Below are 18,267 nucleotides of genomic sequence, written 5' to 3' on the forward strand. Positions count from 1 at the left end.
TTAGCCACCACAGAACAGCCTATTAAATAATTGCCGCGTCGCAGTCGAAACGCCGACATAATAAAAGCCACAAAGAACAAAGTTATGTTAGTAATCTACGGCAGTCATATCTTTTTTTCAATCTTGTTTTCATAGACAATCAACTTCATATTGAAGTTTCAATGAGGTTGTTACACCTTTTTGAAAAAACAAAATTAATCAAAAACATAGTTCTAGCGATTAGATGACCTGATCCCAATAAGAACTCTAATCTCTTACTGTAATTTATTTTAACAAATGCTCTGAAGATGAAACGATACTTTTAACCATATAAGTAACAACAGGTATAGATTAAAAATTGTATGGATGTTTTTGTAGCCGACATTTACATCCACACCACACGTAAACAGTAATTTACTAATGCGACGAAAATGATGTAGTGTGGTCGTATCACTCAGTTTGTGGAAATAAATTTACAAGTTACAAGGAACTCTGTTCTTCATCTTTATAAAGTTTGGTTTTACATGAATTTTGATTTAAAATAAATTCAAAATGTTGTTGACCGGTCGGTCGGTTGGTCGGTCGGTCGGTCGGTCAGTCGGTAAACACTAACTTGAGCACGCGACTGCAGCCATGTATTATGGCCTTGTTTTTTGCCGACATTATTAAAATAAAAGAGTATTTTAAGAAATGGGTTTGAAAGTTGTATGTGTTTATGATTGGTTGATTGGATACTGTGTTATCCTCATTCAATATGTATTATTTATATTTTATTTATCTTTATTTAGTTATAAATTACAATATTCCTTTGATAATATATGCCTAGTTGATAGTTTAATATATTATGGCAACGTAAAGATTGGATTATTACTTGGAATTTATTTAAGATAGAACTAAAAAATGTAATTTCAAATGAATACTTAAAAATGAAGCAGAAAGAAAATGGAATGACGTTAAAGAATAACTTCTTGAATTATCAAAAAAAAAGTAATCAATAATATTTAAATTAAATTAAAAAATACACATAAGAATAAACATAAACGTACCATATATATTTTTTTGAGTTTGGATCAATTGTCAATCTCTTTTAAAATTTAAAATTTGTCCCCTGTATGACCCTTTTAGCCTCAATTTATATCCACCCTGACAGCAACATGCTTCGTGTAATGTATTATAGCAAACAATTAGAAAGATTTCTGTGAAATTGAGACTATCTCGTTATATTACCAACAGTTGTTTATGTTTGTTGTAGTTTATCATGTGACCTATGCTTCTGATTGATCCTTAATTCTGTATCCAATGTTATTATTGTGTGGCGTTGCAGCTTATGACGCCAAATCAATTTTCCGTTTTAGCTTCTGAACTAATCCTGACCACTAGAAGGATCGAACCGAGGGGTTCAATATCACAAGCTAAAGATTAAATGTACCAGAAAGCGTTTGAAATTCATCATGCATATTATTGATAATGTGCTTTCTAAAATGAAAGTCTTCTCTCGGATTTTTAGAGCCTTTGAAAAAAAAATCGTGGACCGGTTCGGCCGCATTATTTAGGTTAAGGCAGAAATCAAGAATACTTAATAAGATTCATGAGTCCGGTCCATGTTCTTTACAAACATAGAGATGGCTTATAGTAGACAGCAAAATCTGCAGATTGAGTTTCATCAAAATAGTTTGTTCCATTTCGAAAGATGCTTATGCCAGATAATTTGTTTGCAATAACCGTTATTGTCATAATTGGTCTAGAGTTCTGAATGTTCGATTTTGTTAATCTCTCATCCATTACCAATCGTTATCGTTCTTTATATTATTCGATGATTTATCGACGTCTAATGATTAACGTTCAAAGTAGGATATACTACATTAAGATTAAATAGGCCTAATGTCTCTTTCGAATGTCAGTCTGAAAGTAGAACGCAGTTACTTTCATTATAATTATTTCAATCCACTGTCATCGGATAAACAAATGATTGTACATGAATTAGTTACAAACTTAACTTAACTCGTCTTTCTATACTGCATCTCCTTTTGCTATATCGGTCGATGTCAACTTAGTTACATTATATTTTTATTTTTAAATTCCACCCTGTTCGGCAACTGTCAAAGACCATAGGCCCTACCTCGTAACTAACTGGCGCACGGAAAGTCATTTAGTACAGTAATATGTAAGTAAGTGAATGTAAAGTAGGCTACTTTTAATGTTTGTTATCTCTACTGTCTCTAGATTACTGTGTGCATAATTGAAAATATATCGGTGTAGTATAACATGTGAGATCCCCCTATTATATTATATCAGCTTCTGGAAAATATAATCCTTTGTAGATCTCAAATGTTATAATACACCTCTAAACCAGTCAATATCTCCTGAATAATAATACTATTCTAGCTAGTAAACTACGCGTGTGATTGTACACGTACAATGTTACGCTAATGATGTAAGCAATTATTATTCCAAAATTTAATTTAATTTAAAAAGGATACATTTAAAAATTAATATTAATAAATATAGTGCATCGTCGTTATAAGAATACACATGTTGACAATTATTATTCATAACTAATTTTGACATTGGTTAATGGCCAACTGTTCTTAATTCATCAACGTTGCGCTCTGCTAATTTCGTAATTGATTTCACTTTCTTGATATCGGTCAGAGCCGTTGAATAAAAAAGACGTCACATTACTGTCAACACTTTGAATTGTTTGTGATTGTTAAATGGTGGTAAATCATTTTAAACTATTGCTTATTGTCTCCCTGAAAAAAAAATTGTAAAATGTAATGTAATTAAAACTGCAAAATGCACAATACTGATAAACCTTGGCTAACACAAAATATCAGAAATTCTATTTCTGAACGCCAAAAAGCGTTTAAATCCAATAACTTATCCCATTGGAAAGCTTGCAGAAACATAGTCAAGAGGGAAATCATTAAAGCTAAAGTAAAATGTAATGCTGATAGAGTTAGACACCTGCAAAAAACTGACCCAGGTAAATGGCACCAACAGGTCAGAGTTATGACAAACACTAAGAAAATTGATCTCAATATACCAGTTCCTGAAATCTCTCCATTGGACCATACATCCATTGTCATCAATGACTTGTTTACTAACATTAGTGCTCACATCCCAATTCTAAATAAAACTCAAATCCGTGCATTCCTTCCCTCGGACAAACCTGCACCTAAACTTTATCCTTGGGATATTTATAAAAAAAATTAATTTAAAAGATCTATTAAAGAAAATCACTTAAAAAAGCACGTATAGCAATTGGATGTTTCATTTCGTCAGTTACCGTACCTTTGAAATCAGTTTGTTCCTCTATCATCGGTTACAATTTTCTTTATTGAGTTCTATACAATATGAAAAGGCACGTGTGCGGTGTAAAATCAGTTTCGTCGATTGAGGTATCTAGGCCTATTCAATATCATATTTTATGTGTGTAATCTTATTTATCAGTTACCAATTCGTCGATTGAGTTGCTTATTCAATATCATTATAAGTTATATTCGCTGTAGCCTTCCAATTTCTTGCACGTATCACATAATTTTATATCTTAATCTATCAACGATTACCCAGTCTTTAGATAACACAATTTAAATTCAATGCATGTACGTGTGCAATTAGATTACGAACATGTTTTGTCAATAGGTAACGTTCTTTAAATTATTAAGCGTCTAAGGTAATGTCATTCACTTTTCTCATGACACCATTTAATGAGTAAACAGATGCCGCAGTACTTCTCTCTTTTTTTAGTGTTGTAGTGCTTTTTGATTACGGCACCTATTGAGCGATATAGACTAGATCAAATGCCCGTAGTAAAAATACATTATAATAATAGGAGCAGTTTTATCAGCTCAATTATCAAATTGATTAATGTAGTGTAGGCCTAACTATAAAAAACAAGAGTAATTCGCTTTGTATGTAACAGCCGCGGTAGCGGTATTCAATCATTTTCAGTATCGTATTTCGTTTCCGCTAGGCCTATATGCTTTTGTCTGAGATTTGTTTGTTTGTGTGTTTGTTAGCAAGATAACATCAAAACTAAAACACTGATCTTTACCAAATTTAAACCACATAATATATTATATATATGTTTTGACATTTAATCACAATTCTGGACCACTTTTTAATTTTATAAATTTTTTTAGACGGATCTTTACTAAATTCAAACCACTGAAAGATTTAACTACAAATGAATCCATTACATTTTTGAGGAAATCCGGAGCTGTGAGATGATGCCCCGAATTGTGACTTTTGTTGTCCAAAAACTACAAAATAAATTATGTTTGTCTCCGCTGATACAGGTTATATTTTTTAATCATTACGTACATTTACAAAATACGCACATTTGTGGGCACGTACTGCGTCATGTTTCTTGATTCACTCTCTCTTGGCGGAGGTGGAAACTCTCTAATTGCTTCTGTTATGAATTGATTGTGTGTTTGTTTACAGGATAACATCCATATGTTTCAATTTATCGTGAGTTATTTCGTATTTGCAAATAGATACCAAGAAGACCATGTCTATTGATTTTCCATAAGTTTATTATAATATCCCAAGTTATCTGTATCTTCAATATGGTGTAGGCTGAAATAGTATTGTCTCTGGGACTCTACAATGTTTGAAGGGAGCAGAAAAAACCCACACACGACAACTTTATATATAACTAAACTTTTATCTTGACTATAGTCTAAAAATCTTACTAGAAAATATCTAACCAGTAGGAATTCTTGAAAACAAAAGAACAGCGTAAATTCGACTTATACAAATACAAATATTTAAAAAAATAAAAAGAATAGAAAAATTTAGTTCATATTATAACTATAGGATATTTCCATCGTCGATAGTTATCGTCCGTAGTATAAACGGGCCTCAACTCTGCAGAATGTTGAAGAATATGGAAAAGTGAAATTGTTTATTTGTTGCTACTATTCCAAGATAAATTTCACTTTGGCTCATTAACACATTCCAGGAATAAGAACGCTTTCAATTCGTGTATTATTCTTGATATTGCTGTATCGTCATGTTTATTTATTGCACCATCAAATTTTAATTAGAAACACGTTGAAATGTGGCATTATATCTTTCTTTAAAAGAGATAATTAAGAACAGTTGTTCGTGCAGTAAGATGCACATTTAGCTTTCTTAAGTAATTTAAATTTCTTGTAAGTTTTCAATTTGTAGTCCGAATCGGTTAATTTATTTTGTCTGTAAGTGAACAATATGCCAACATATATTCTTAAATAGCAGATGTCTGTGTACAGTACATAACTATACTAAAGTTTTTAAGTTTTTTTCTACATTTTACTATGTCGGTCGGTTAGTCGGTCGGTTGGTCGGTCGGTCGGTTGGTCGGTAAACACTAACTTGCACATGGCCTAGTCTTGATATAAGTTTCTAAGTTAATTTTTTCGAATATATTCTTTATGGCCAGGAATCGATGTGGTTATGTTTTCATGGTGCGCAATGAACAATTACGCGGTCTACGCACGAAATCACGTTTGGAATCATATCTTCACAAGCTTGAATCACAATTAAATTAAATAAAATTTAGTACATATAAATTTCAGGTCATATTTCATCATATGGCAATACAAGTACGTGCTTAGCGCATATAACGCACGCTTTAAATATTTAAAGATATAAAGGTTATTTTCAATAAAATTAGAATACGTTTCTGGCACGTTTAAACAATTAATACGCACTCTTTTTACCCGATTTCTGTTTTCAACCTTTCTTTAATAATATCATCATATTTGATTCACTTTTCAACTCGAAATTACGTTATACGAGCACGTCAAAAGTGACAGGCTACGCACGTGTGAGTTAATAAAATGGTGAAAATATGCTAAATTATGACATTTTCTTAGGCCGAAATAACAAACTTAACATTAACTTTCTTCCTTAAAATGTTCATATATCAAATTTAAAAGTATATAGTTTGACTGTGCATCATTTTTTTAATGTTTTTAAAGATGTCATAATAGTAAAACATTATAATTCATTGCGGTATATAATAATCTATCTGCACCAAAGTGTTTACTGCATAGTAAATACACGGAGGAATCTTTCTACAACTTTTAGTCAGTTGGTACCGAGATTGACTCTCACCTTGGGAAACGAACCGAAATAAGAAGCTTAGAGACATAACAGCTTCCTCAATGTGTGTGCTGTTTCTAGGATGGCCAACATCTGAGTTCTTAACTTGTTATGCCATTTTTTTTTGCATTTTTTGATATTGTTCCAAGAGCGTCAATTACGATTGGAACCTACATTTCTTTACAATAGTAATATCAGGTCGATTGTGTTTTAATTTCTTATCCGTGTAAACTGTCATGTCCCAAGTAATTCAAATGTTTTTATTCTCTGTGACTGCTAATAGCTGATGGTCATACCTTTTTTCAGTACATTTGATTCCGTATTTACTGCAAATCTCCCAGTGTACCTGCAATGCCACCTTGTCATGACGCTTTCTGTACTCTCTCTGGCCGGGAATCTTGCATCCACTGACAATATTACAGTTTCAGTAGAGTCTCCACACAATCTACATAACGGTGTTTCTGATTTATACTGTATTTTATCGCATTCGTTCTTAAAGCCTGTTCTTGTGCAGCTAGTATCAAACCTTCTGTCTCCTTCTTCAAAAAACCATTCCTAAGCCATCTCAAAGAATCTCCACGTAGGGCGTTTTCTTTCCAGCCCTTGGGTTTCTCCTCTTGCCACCTCTTCTGATAATCTATAAGATTTCTTTTTTTTCATTCATTTCATCTAACACCTTCTCCTTTAGAGCAAATTGCAGCATCCACTGTAGTATTTTTACTCTACTCTACAGCTCACTAAGTCGGTCGGTTGGTCGGATTCGGCCATGTATATGGCCTTGTTCCTGTGTTTGATTATCTATAACTTTCAAAGGAAAACATAATTCCATATTATAATAAACATTTATTAATCGTTATAGAGTTAAAACCAGATTAATCGTGTGTCTTAACTATGTTCATGTACCTAACCAGTTTAGTCATACACCTTAACCAGGTCAATCGTGTACCCAATCAGATCAATCGTGTACCAAAACCAGGTAAGTCGAGTACCTAACCAGGCTAATTTTGTACCGTAGCCGGGTTAATCGTCTACATTAAACAAGTTAACCAGGATAATACATTCGCGTTGGTGTACGGTAATTACAAAAGAAAAAAAAAAAAAAAACCAGTTATAATAATCATTGAAGTGCATTAAACAACTCATCATTACACATTTGTATTAGTGTAATCCAATGATCCGTTGCAATAAAATGTAACTTAATCAGTGTTCCGATGTTCATGTACTGTAATAATAATAACTATTGTATTGCTTGATTATTCATAGTATTAATTGATGGCACACGAGACCGACACGCGTAGTACAGTGCAAAATACTAAGCCCTTAAGTAAAAGTGATGTTAGCATTACCTAACCGCAAGTAATGATTCATTCAGCCAAATTAAGTTACTGCTGCCTTTGATGAAAATATCAAATGACGTCATGATTAGTAAAATCAATAATATCGTGAGGAGAAAACTTTGTTGTCATGACGTCATTTGATTTGTTTAACAATATCATTTTTAATCACGTGCAAACGCGACTATATAGCTAACTATGTCGGTCGGTAAACACTAATTCAAATTTGAGCACGCGACTGCAGCCATGTATATGGCCTTGTTTATCAAAGACAGCGTTTATGGTTATCATATAGCTGTTATAGAATGGAAACTTTTCGAATTTATTAATTTTGTTTTTATTTAAAAATGCATTTTTCCATTTATCGTCAATCGTTATCGTCCTAGTGTGTCACAGATTTTAAAGGCATTTTATATTTATCGTAATCTGAAAACTTGTTTTAAATGCATTCCTGACTTCAAAATAATGAACCTAAATTCAATTCAATAATTTATCAATGTGGTATATTTTCATTATTTTTTTATGTATCTGTTTTTATCTCCATATTCCGACTAGGAAATCCCATGTTAAAATCATCTCCCAAAAGAATGTTCCTTTTCATAAATGATATATAGATAACGTAATACTTTTTAGCTCGAATTTTATATCCAAATCAAAACCGTTAAAGTATAAAGTCTTAAATCGATGCGCATAAAACTTGAATGCAGTAAATAAGATTAAGTATTTTTTACAACAGTCTATAACCGTATCGTGCATTTCCAAGTGTTGACAATCATTGAAGCCCACGAGATAGCACACGGATTACTAAACTCAATGTCTTTTTAATGAGAAGTGGCAAATAAATATTTGTCAAGATTGTGTCAAGTATGGCATTACCTCTCTTGAAAGTGTTACTCTTGTGTCAGATAAAACACAGTTCTACTCCTGTTAAATGAACATTTGAGATTTCATTTTAAATGTGCCATTGATATTTATTGTAACGATAATATTTACAAAAAACAAAAACAAAATCTTCTCCTAACTATACTAAAGCGACCATTGCATGTTGGGTAATGCGATTTAGCAGAAATGCAGTCGGTATAAAAATGATATTTAAATCTATTTTCAAATAAACGGTTTTTCGGCACTATCCAGCATAAACAGACCTTATGTGTGTAAGATATATATATATATATATATATATATATATATATATATATATATATATATATATATAAATATTTTAAATATTTACCATCATTTGAGTTGTTATTTTACTTATTGAAAATCAATCAAACAATTCTTAATTGTGAACCCCTGTATTGTTTATAATGATATCGGTCTTCTTTGGTTTCCATCTTATTCTCTCCATTCCTTATTCACCAGTCCGTGTTTCTCATTTGTTCTAATTTATTATTTTTTATTCCAATCTACCCAGGAACCGGTATTGTTTAGTGTTTTTCGAAAGCTTGGAACTTTTTTTTAGGTTTTACTTTGTAGATGTTTGCTTATGTTATTTGCATTTCCATTGAGCTCCAGCGATACCCACAGAATTTGTCGTTTTTTCTTAATAATTTGTCTTTGGATTCATATTTGAAAAACAACAGTAGGCCATACGGGCCATAATTTATATGAATGAAATACAATTTTCAAGAACCGAATAATGTTTTCATTACAATCAAATTGTCTTAGTTCTAAAATGAATACATGCAATTGCCTGAGAAAAAAAATGGAACATGCCTACTAAAACTATGATAAAGCAAGATGTTCAAAAGTTGTTTCTCAGGATTTCTTCATTTTCTTTGATCTTAATATGTAATAGAAAACTTTAACTGGATTAACACTCAATGTGTAAGATGGAGGTTGAGGAGAGGAGAGCAATTCAAAATTAGAGCTTGGAGAAGGTTTTAGAAATAATGGTAGCAGCCGGAGTATGACAGGGTATTCAAGTCTCTGACTGTATTAGGAAAGAAATATTTATATTGAAACGGTCACTCCGTTCTTTTATAAAATTAAAAATGTATCGGCTTTTTATTCCACGAACAAAATAATTAAGATCAGATATACTAGTACATAAAGCATATTTATTCACTTATTAAGTGAATATAGTGAATTTTATAGGTTTTTAGATACTTGCAATGTGTAATTATGTAAATTACTGAGAAATCGTATATACTTCTGCAATTCATCAAATGTAGGACACTTGGCTAAATGTTAATATACTAATTGGCGTTAGGTACTAACATTATGAAATTCTGCATTATTTTACATAGTTCTCTGAAGATTAATTATAGTAATTTATCAGCGTTCAAGATATCAAGGACAAGCACGTATAGGTTATTATGTAAATATAAAGGATTTAGTATAAAAAACAAATATGTTTTGCACACTGGATGAACAAACGTAAACGACTGATGGCGAATTTTTTGTTTACGCTCGAGATTTGATACGATTGTGATGTAACAAATGATAGGAAGACCGTCGTTGTAGATACCTTAAGACATTACAAACACATATGCATGTTTACTTTACTGTCTTTTAGATGACTTAGTGTGTCAATCGATGTAATCTTCAGGGTGTTTCAAAACAAAACTCCAGGATGTTCTCTGTCTGTCTCGACAACGAGATCCTGAACGAAAATAAATGCGTAAGTTGTGTTACTTTTGTTACATTATTTTTTACTGTTTAAAATGTAAATTTCTTTTATTATTGTGTGTTCATTATTTTATCTGTACATGCTGAAATTAAGTTTCAGAAGGATTTGTGTCATAGTGACGAACTCTCTACATCCGTTTTCGGAGGACGTTCTCCTTATTCACATACTTGGAAGCACTTGAACTTCTAAACTATCGTTATTTGAAATAACAACTCTTACCATGGTTTTGACATAATAGAATTATTTTGCATTATTCCTAATCTTGATATTTTAATATATACATATTGTTAGTGATAATATTGAGCTCTTTTAAAATTTAAATTGTTGCTTTCTGGGGGAAAACTGGGAAAGCCTACAGTACTTAAAATACGGGAATAATTACTGTAATTAAAGAGCTTTTCATAGAATAATCATCAGTTATTTTGCCATTATCAGAATCGTTAAATCAGCAGTCGATTCTCTGTATTCCTTTTAATGTAAAAGAATGAAAATCGACTCTTTGGGAGTACTTAAGAACCGCAGTCAACAACTTTCACTCCTAAAGCTTCCCACTAGAACGTAACGCAAGGACGTAAACGCAACGCAAGCGTTTTAACCAATGGCAAGCGAAGTTATACACAGTTAACAATCACAAGCGAATAAGCTATCGCTTGTGATTGGTCAATTCACTTGCGTTGCGTTACGTCCTTGTGTTGCGTCGCCAGTGGGAACCACGCATTAGAGCGAACTATAAGCGATTACATTATTGCTAAAGCGGTCATACGGTTTTATTCCATTCACAATGAACTTGAAGGTGAGGAATTGAGAAATGGGATTTGTTGGGTTGAGTTTATGTGTCTGGTTGACCGCAGTTTCTTCTGTGTGCTTTTGATAGTTATAGTTTGTAGTTCGATTTTTTAAGAGAAAATGTTACCATTTTCTTTGCAAACGTTATATATAACCTTATGTACTGTAATGAATTTTTAAGCAACTTGATGTCTACGAAGCCTGGTGTTGATTGCGTTGTTGGTTGTCAATAATATTATAAAGATTGATTCCCATGCAATGTAACGACGACGTAAACACAACGCAAGTGAGTTGACCAATCATAATAAGCGAAAGTTAGAATAATCCATCGCGACTGATTATGTCTGCTACGTTCCCATAACCCTCTTTTTTTCAGTATGCGTCTCCACAAAACTGACGCCCATCCCCTTTCGGAACCTCTACACTGATGATGGATGAACAGGCCACGATAATGAAAGTGAACTCATTCGAACTTACTAAAGGAAGAGTTACAAATAGAACATAGAGGCAATCTGTACTTTTTAACATTTTAAAATGAATGTTATTCTGTATTGAAAGTAGCCCAGAAGCAATTTCTGATAATTCTTGATATGAGCCCAAAACATGTATACGTTTGTATTAAAGTCACTGTCGTTTATGACGTAATATTCAATTTAACCAGAACAATAAAACATTGCGCTGAAGATAGATTGTAGGCATGATTAGTTTAGACAGTGTTAACAATTAGGCATACTCGTCGCTTTAGGACGGGGAGTGGGTGGCTTGTTGACACGATGTGAACATTAAAATAAATTACTATCATCAATCAGAAGCATTAATGTGTTGTTTAAGAATGTCTACGCACATCTTAAACATTATGTTAAATCACTTTTATCGTTTTACTAAATATTAGGTATCTTGTTAAAGTTCAATATTTACTATGTATTAATCCATAGTATATTGTCCATCACAAATGTGTATGGGTAAATCGTATCTTAACAATATGGCAGCATAAGCACTCCTCTTTGTCAAATAACTATCACGTTTACCTTGCTAAAGTTATATCTACTATTCAATAATTCATAATATCTTGTCGATTACAAATTGTTAGATGATCGTAATATTGCTTAACAACTTCGCCAGAACTCCATAAATGATAGGTATGGAAAGCACGAAATAACAAAAAAACACGTTAGTAGAATCGAAGGTACTTTTGTAAAACGTAGTTAGTCCGTCTGGTTGAGACACAATATCTTACATTTCAACTGTGAATTTATTTATTTATTTTAATGTGTTTATGTAATAACTGAGCAGGAGTAGCTACAACTTATCGTATTTTCACGCAATACACACTTATTCATTATACCTGTTACGATAATCGTCTGATCATTGTAATTTATGGACTAAAACATTTATCCATCCATACGTTTTTCAACAATCGTCGAGTCTCATGCACAAGGCTATAATTTAATTCCTACATTTTAACTAATCGACGAGTCTAATGCGCTGCATGCATTAATTCATACTTTGAGTCGGACAAAAATCGTCGCGTCTCTACGCTCGCTGCATATAACTACTGTAGGTCACGTCTTACAAATTTATACAGCAGAGCCCTTTATTGGGGGTCCCTTTATAAGGTCAAACCTGACCCGAGAAAGGGGGAATATATGTTTTAACACTATGGCTAACCTCTATTCAAAGAACAAGAAGTGATACAAAGGGACAGTTTTTCTAGGTCCCTCTGATAGGGGCTCTACTCTATTGTCACATCGCAAGTAGTAATATTACTGTCATTGTATATATATTACTATAAATGGTAATTAGTATTACTGTAAATACTCGTTTTCACTCTGCAAATACTGTACTTTTTTATTAAAATTGACGGCAGTTGTACTTTCAATAAACAGTAGCTTAACATGGATTAGATCTTGATAGAATGAATGAGTGCGATGTATTCGTTTATCATTAATGACTTAATAACAAGGTTAAATAAGGTGAACGTACAGTATACTTTAAAGTTCAAAAGCTTTCTTACCCGTAAATAATAGAATATAAAGAGCAACGTTGTCAAATACAAACAGTGTATCTAGAGAGGGTGCTCGAATCCTTACTGTTTAATGATGGACTTTTATTTTTTTCCATTTTGACGTCTTGTTTCCATCTCTCATCCTAACCCCACATTTGGTATGGTTTCACCATCGGTCAATTGGGTTGGTGAAGTCTGTCCATAATAGAGGCTTCATCTGCCTAGCCCCCTACCCCTACCCCAAAAATGTCTTTTTATTGCAATTTTGAAGAATAATAAAATTACATGACAATGGTATTAATGCACTGCAATTTTATTCATGTTAACACACATTTTGTTATTCAATGTCAGTAAACACAAGTAAAACACAATTAAAATAAAAAGTATTGAACAAATTGGAGATTTGATATTGAAATGTATTTCATTATGGCATATATTTGCAATTTTGCAAAAGGTCAGTGACCTTTTTGACCTCTACTGACCTTAAACATTGTTCAATTAATTTTATTCAAATTTTATATGATTAAAAAACACGAATGCTACACAACGACACCAAGATCATACTAATTAGATGTTTGATTCTTGGGTTATTGCTATTAATGTTACACCCTACCCCAAAAAATGTATTTTTATTACAATTTTTAAGAATAAAAAATGATAATTTGTGTATAATGAACTGCAATTTTAATCTTGTTAACATATATTTTCTTGTTCAATATGTCAGTAAGCACAAGTAAAACACAATTAAGATAAAACATATTGAAAATTATAGATACTATGTTGAAATTTATCTATATTTTGGCAAAAATGTGCATTTTTGTAAAAGGTCAATGACCTTTTGACCTCTACTGACCCTACTAATAGTCCGATTAATTTTATTTTTATTTTATAAGATTTTAAAAGATGTATGCTACACAATGGTACCAAGATAATACTAATTAGGTGTTGGATTCTTGGGTTATTGGGATAATTGTTACCCCCTACCCCAAAAAATGTCTTTTTATTGTAATTTTGAAGAATAACAAAATTACATGACAATGGTATTAATGCAGTGCAATTTTTTTCATGTTAACACATATTTTGTTATTCAATATGTAAGTAAACACATGTAAAACACAATTAAAATAAAAAATATTGAAAATTGGAGATTTGATATTGAATGTGTCTCATTATGGCAAATATTTGCAATTTTGCAAAAGGTCAGTGACCTTTTGACCTCTACTGACCTTAGAAATGGTTCGATTAATTTTATTCAAATTTTATATGATTAAAAAACATGAATGCTACACAACGACACCAAGATCATACTAATTAGATGTTTGATTCTTGGGTTATTGCTATTACTGTTACCCCCTACCCCAAAAAATGTATTTTTATTGCAATTTTTAACAATAAAAAATAACAATTTGTATATAATGAACTGCAATTTTTATCTTGTTAACATATATTTTCTTATTCAGTATGTCAGTAAGCACAAGTAAAACACAATTAAGATAAAAAATATTGAAAATTGTAGATACGATATTGAAATTTATCTATATTTTGGGAAAAATTTGCATTTTGCAAAAGGTCAATGACCTTTTGACCTCTACTGACCTTAATAATCTTCCGATTAATTTTATTTAAATTTTAAAAGATTTTAAAAGATGTATGCTACACAATGTTACTAGGATAATACTAATTAGATGTTGGATTCTTGGGTTATTAAGATAAATGTTACCCCCTACCCCAAAAAACATTTGAAGATAAAACACTGATGATCATTACAAATGACGCAAATACATACAATGCATCCCTATATTTTTCTTGTTAACATCGATTTTTTCACTCTATATATCCGTGGGAAGAAAATGATACCAAAGAAGTTTAACTGTGGGGGGATGGGGGTGCACGGTAAACCCCCTCCAGCCCATGGACTATATCATTTTAACTATCCCGTGGTTTTAATTATTTATATTTCAATTGCAAACAACTCTAAATCATCCAACTCGTCAGTCATTTAATTAGTGATATTTCAGCTGCAATTAGTGAAAGTTTTACTATTGAATAATTAAAACACTTAATTCCAATTAATTCAGTTACAAGTGAACATATACAAACAAATTTAGCGTTCTCTCGTAATAACCTCTAAATGATTCAAATCATCAATATTACGTAAACATACACTTAAAATTAGCTTAGTACAACAATTTACAAACATGTCCTTAATACATAACGATGTTTACATCATAAACAGCTGGCGACTTGTGAAGAATATTGAATAACAATACTAAGGGCCCCGAAATGTGTATTTGTCCAATCAGTCGCAGCTGTACGCAAACAAACAAAATTCACGCAATTAATGCTAACCCGTGACGATTCCTCCCGATGCAGACTACTCGAAACAACTTGCTTCAGCTTTCTAGGCCTACTCTTCTCTTCGTTTATAATTATTCCATGATTTAATAAAACCAGATTGTTGCTCTGATAAATTCATTATGCTTCCAATCATTATAACATGCACTGTTATCAATAAGACTTAATGTTATTTGTACAATTGTGTATAGAAGAACACGATTTACTCATTATAACAATAACGTTGCGTGATATTGCAGCAACTATTCATCGATTTTACCGTACCAATTTTTACGTGTTGAAGAAATAACAACCTTTGATAATTGTTGAAGTGTCATTTTGATGATCATTAAATTATAGTACCTATTTATACTCCTGGTAACGGCTTCTCTTAACGGGAATATCAATAATCGAACACACCATTTTGAAGGATGGAAAACGTAAGTAACACACTTATTTTTGTTTGTTTGTTTGTTGATCAATACATAACTTATTTAATTTGTATAAAATAATACAAATCACTAGATAATACAAATCAGGAAGGCTCGTTGTGGAAGTGTTAACATTCTGTATAAAACAAACCCCTAAAATAAAAACCTTTTTACATTTACATCCAACAGTCAAAGATCAATAACAGGATTACCTGAAAATATTTAAATTCTCTTTAAAAAAAAATTAATACAAATATCAGTAAATTACTGTTGATTTGATTAATGAAATCAATAGGCATTTGAGAATGATGGATTTTAAGGCTTCCTTCTGTAACAAGTTTGTACGGGAAGTTTTCTGATTCATGATGGGCGCATATTTTGTGCTTGATACGTGTTTCTGCACTTGAAACCGAACAAACCACCAATAAGTAGCCTAAATTATTCAATTACTTATAGACAAGGAACTGCATAACCCACATGTGCGTAAAACGTTGGCATTTCTTTGCTTCAGATATCAGAATAAAGTTGTGATTAGTAGGCCTTATCATCAGCCTTTCGAGCTTTCCACTTATGCTGTCCTTTTACACGTTTTACGTACATTTTGTTTATTCTACCCCATACGAAAAATATAGATATATCCAGTTTGTAGCTATTTATATTCTAGACGGAAATTTGATCCCCTTTTATTGCAGGCGAAACTGTACATTGCATAGTCTGTTGGAGGTTTTTTGTTATCCAATGAGAAGCGTTCTAATAGAACCTTTGTTATAGAAGTTTCAAACATTTTTTTGATCTTTTTAACATTAATAAGTGTAGGCCTTTTTGTATACAATAATTTTTTCTGGTTGTAATAACTTATCGTTTTTGATTTAGAGGTTTAGCTTATTTTATTTGTATCTCCTTTGAGATCTATCCAGCCACAGCATTGTTATTTTTGTAGTAATTTGCTTTTTGAATGTATTATTATAAAGTTAGAAGGTATCATAGTTTCATTACATAAACCAGGCAAACAAAAGGGTATCGTAAAGAACCTTAGACCAGTTGTCCTCCTAAATATCATTAGAAAAATTTTGGCCATTTGCCTTATAAATAGAATTGATGATAAGCTTAGGACCATTATACCACCCTCACAGGCAGCATACTGTAAAGGAAGGAGTGTCACTGAACATGTGTTTACTCTCCGAACACTAGCAGAAAAAGCAATCACATCATCAGACTACGAAATAAATGTACTCATGTTAGACATGAGCAGTACTTTTGATACTGTAGACAGGAAAAAATTAATTGATATAATATCTCACATCCTTGAACCAGAAGAGCTAAATATTATCAAAATCCTCATAGAACAAGTAGATCTTAGAGTAAGGATTGGAAAGGAAATATGCGACCCAATTAAATCAAACATAGGAGTACCACAGGGAGACTGTCTTAGTCCCATCCTTTTCATTACATATCTAGCACATATCCTACAAAAATATGAACAAGAGCAACGTCAACAAAAACAATATACACCTGAATTTACATTAAACATTCAATATGCAGATGACATATCTTTTGTATCTACCTCACAAGAATATATAAATGAAATAAATACAGACATTCCACGGTATCTACAAGACTATAATCTAAAAGTTAACCCGTCAAAAACCGAAGATTTTAAAATAAAAAGGAAAGGAAATGAAGACTGGCGAAACTGCAAATTCCTTGGAAGTAAATTGGGAACCAGAGAGGATGTTAATAAAAACGTCTCGCATTAGCAGCTTTCAGCAAGATAAATCACATACTCCAAAATAGAAAAATAACAATAAACCTGAAAATGAGAGTCTTCAACGTATACATTACAAGCATCTTTCTGTATAATTGTGAACTGTGGACAATGACAGCATCACTAAAAAGCGAAATCGATGTCTTTCAAAGAAAATTCCTAAAGAGAATAATAGGTATAAGGTGGCCGGAGAAAATAAAAAATGAAGATTTGTACAAAAGAACAGGAGAAATTGAGTGGAATAAGAACGTAAAGAAAAGAAGGCTGACATGGTATGGTCACCTGCTCCGTTTAAATGAGAACACACCAGCTAAGATCGCACTCGGAGAGGCTCAGAGAAAGACCAAAAAACCAAAAGGAAGACCAAAAACAACATGGATGGCAAACATAAAAAAGGAAACAGAACTTTTTACACGCGGACCTATACACATGCTAGCTAAAAAACGTACTGAGTGGCGAACACAAGTGAGACGCGCAATGTCTAACGACGATTAGCGTTTTAGGAGGTTTTAGGAGGATTATAAAGTTTAGAGATTGAAATTATTTCGTCAACAGTTTAAAGATTAATTTCGTTATATTGACTAACCCTATTTAAAGTACATTATTTATTTAGATAATTCTTTAGAGAATTGGGTTGAATGGATTAAAAAAAACATATTTAATACATAAGTTGATGCTACTTAAGAATTCAAATCTAATTACTGTTGATGGATTTCAAATTTGATCAATGAAATATATAATAACTAGGCATTGGAGAATAATGAATTTGAAGTTCATTCTGTAACATAAGTTATGGGGAGTTTGCTGATGCATGGGCGGATATTTTAGTTTATTGCGTGTTTTTATTTATTGTTGATAAAGTACTGTACTTGAAACCAAACAGCAATTATATCTTTGCTTCA

At 32.0% G+C, this 18,267-nt stretch overlaps 1 protein-coding gene across 1 annotated transcript; it reads left to right on the forward strand.

Moving 5' to 3' along the window:
• The first annotated feature begins 17,476 nt into the window (after nt 1-17,476).
• LOC140039394 (uncharacterized) lies at nt 17,477-17,860 on the forward strand. Its single transcript, XM_072084995.1, has one exon. It carries the CDS (start codon nt 17,477-17,479, stop codon nt 17,858-17,860), a length of 384 nt encoding a protein of 127 aa, XP_071941096.1.
• The last annotated feature ends 407 nt before the right edge of the window (nt 17,861-18,267 follow it).

Source organism: Antedon mediterranea, chromosome 2 (assembly GCF_964355755.1).
Source record: "Antedon mediterranea chromosome 2, ecAntMedi1.1, whole genome shotgun sequence".
NCBI lineage: Eukaryota > Metazoa > Echinodermata > Crinoidea > Comatulida > Antedonidae > Antedon > Antedon mediterranea.

Excerpts from the sequence above, each read along its gene's own strand:
- LOC140039394 (XM_072084995.1), top strand. The coding sequence starts at position 17,477 with ATGACAGCATCACTAAAAAGCGAAATCGATGTCTTTCAAAGAAAATTC.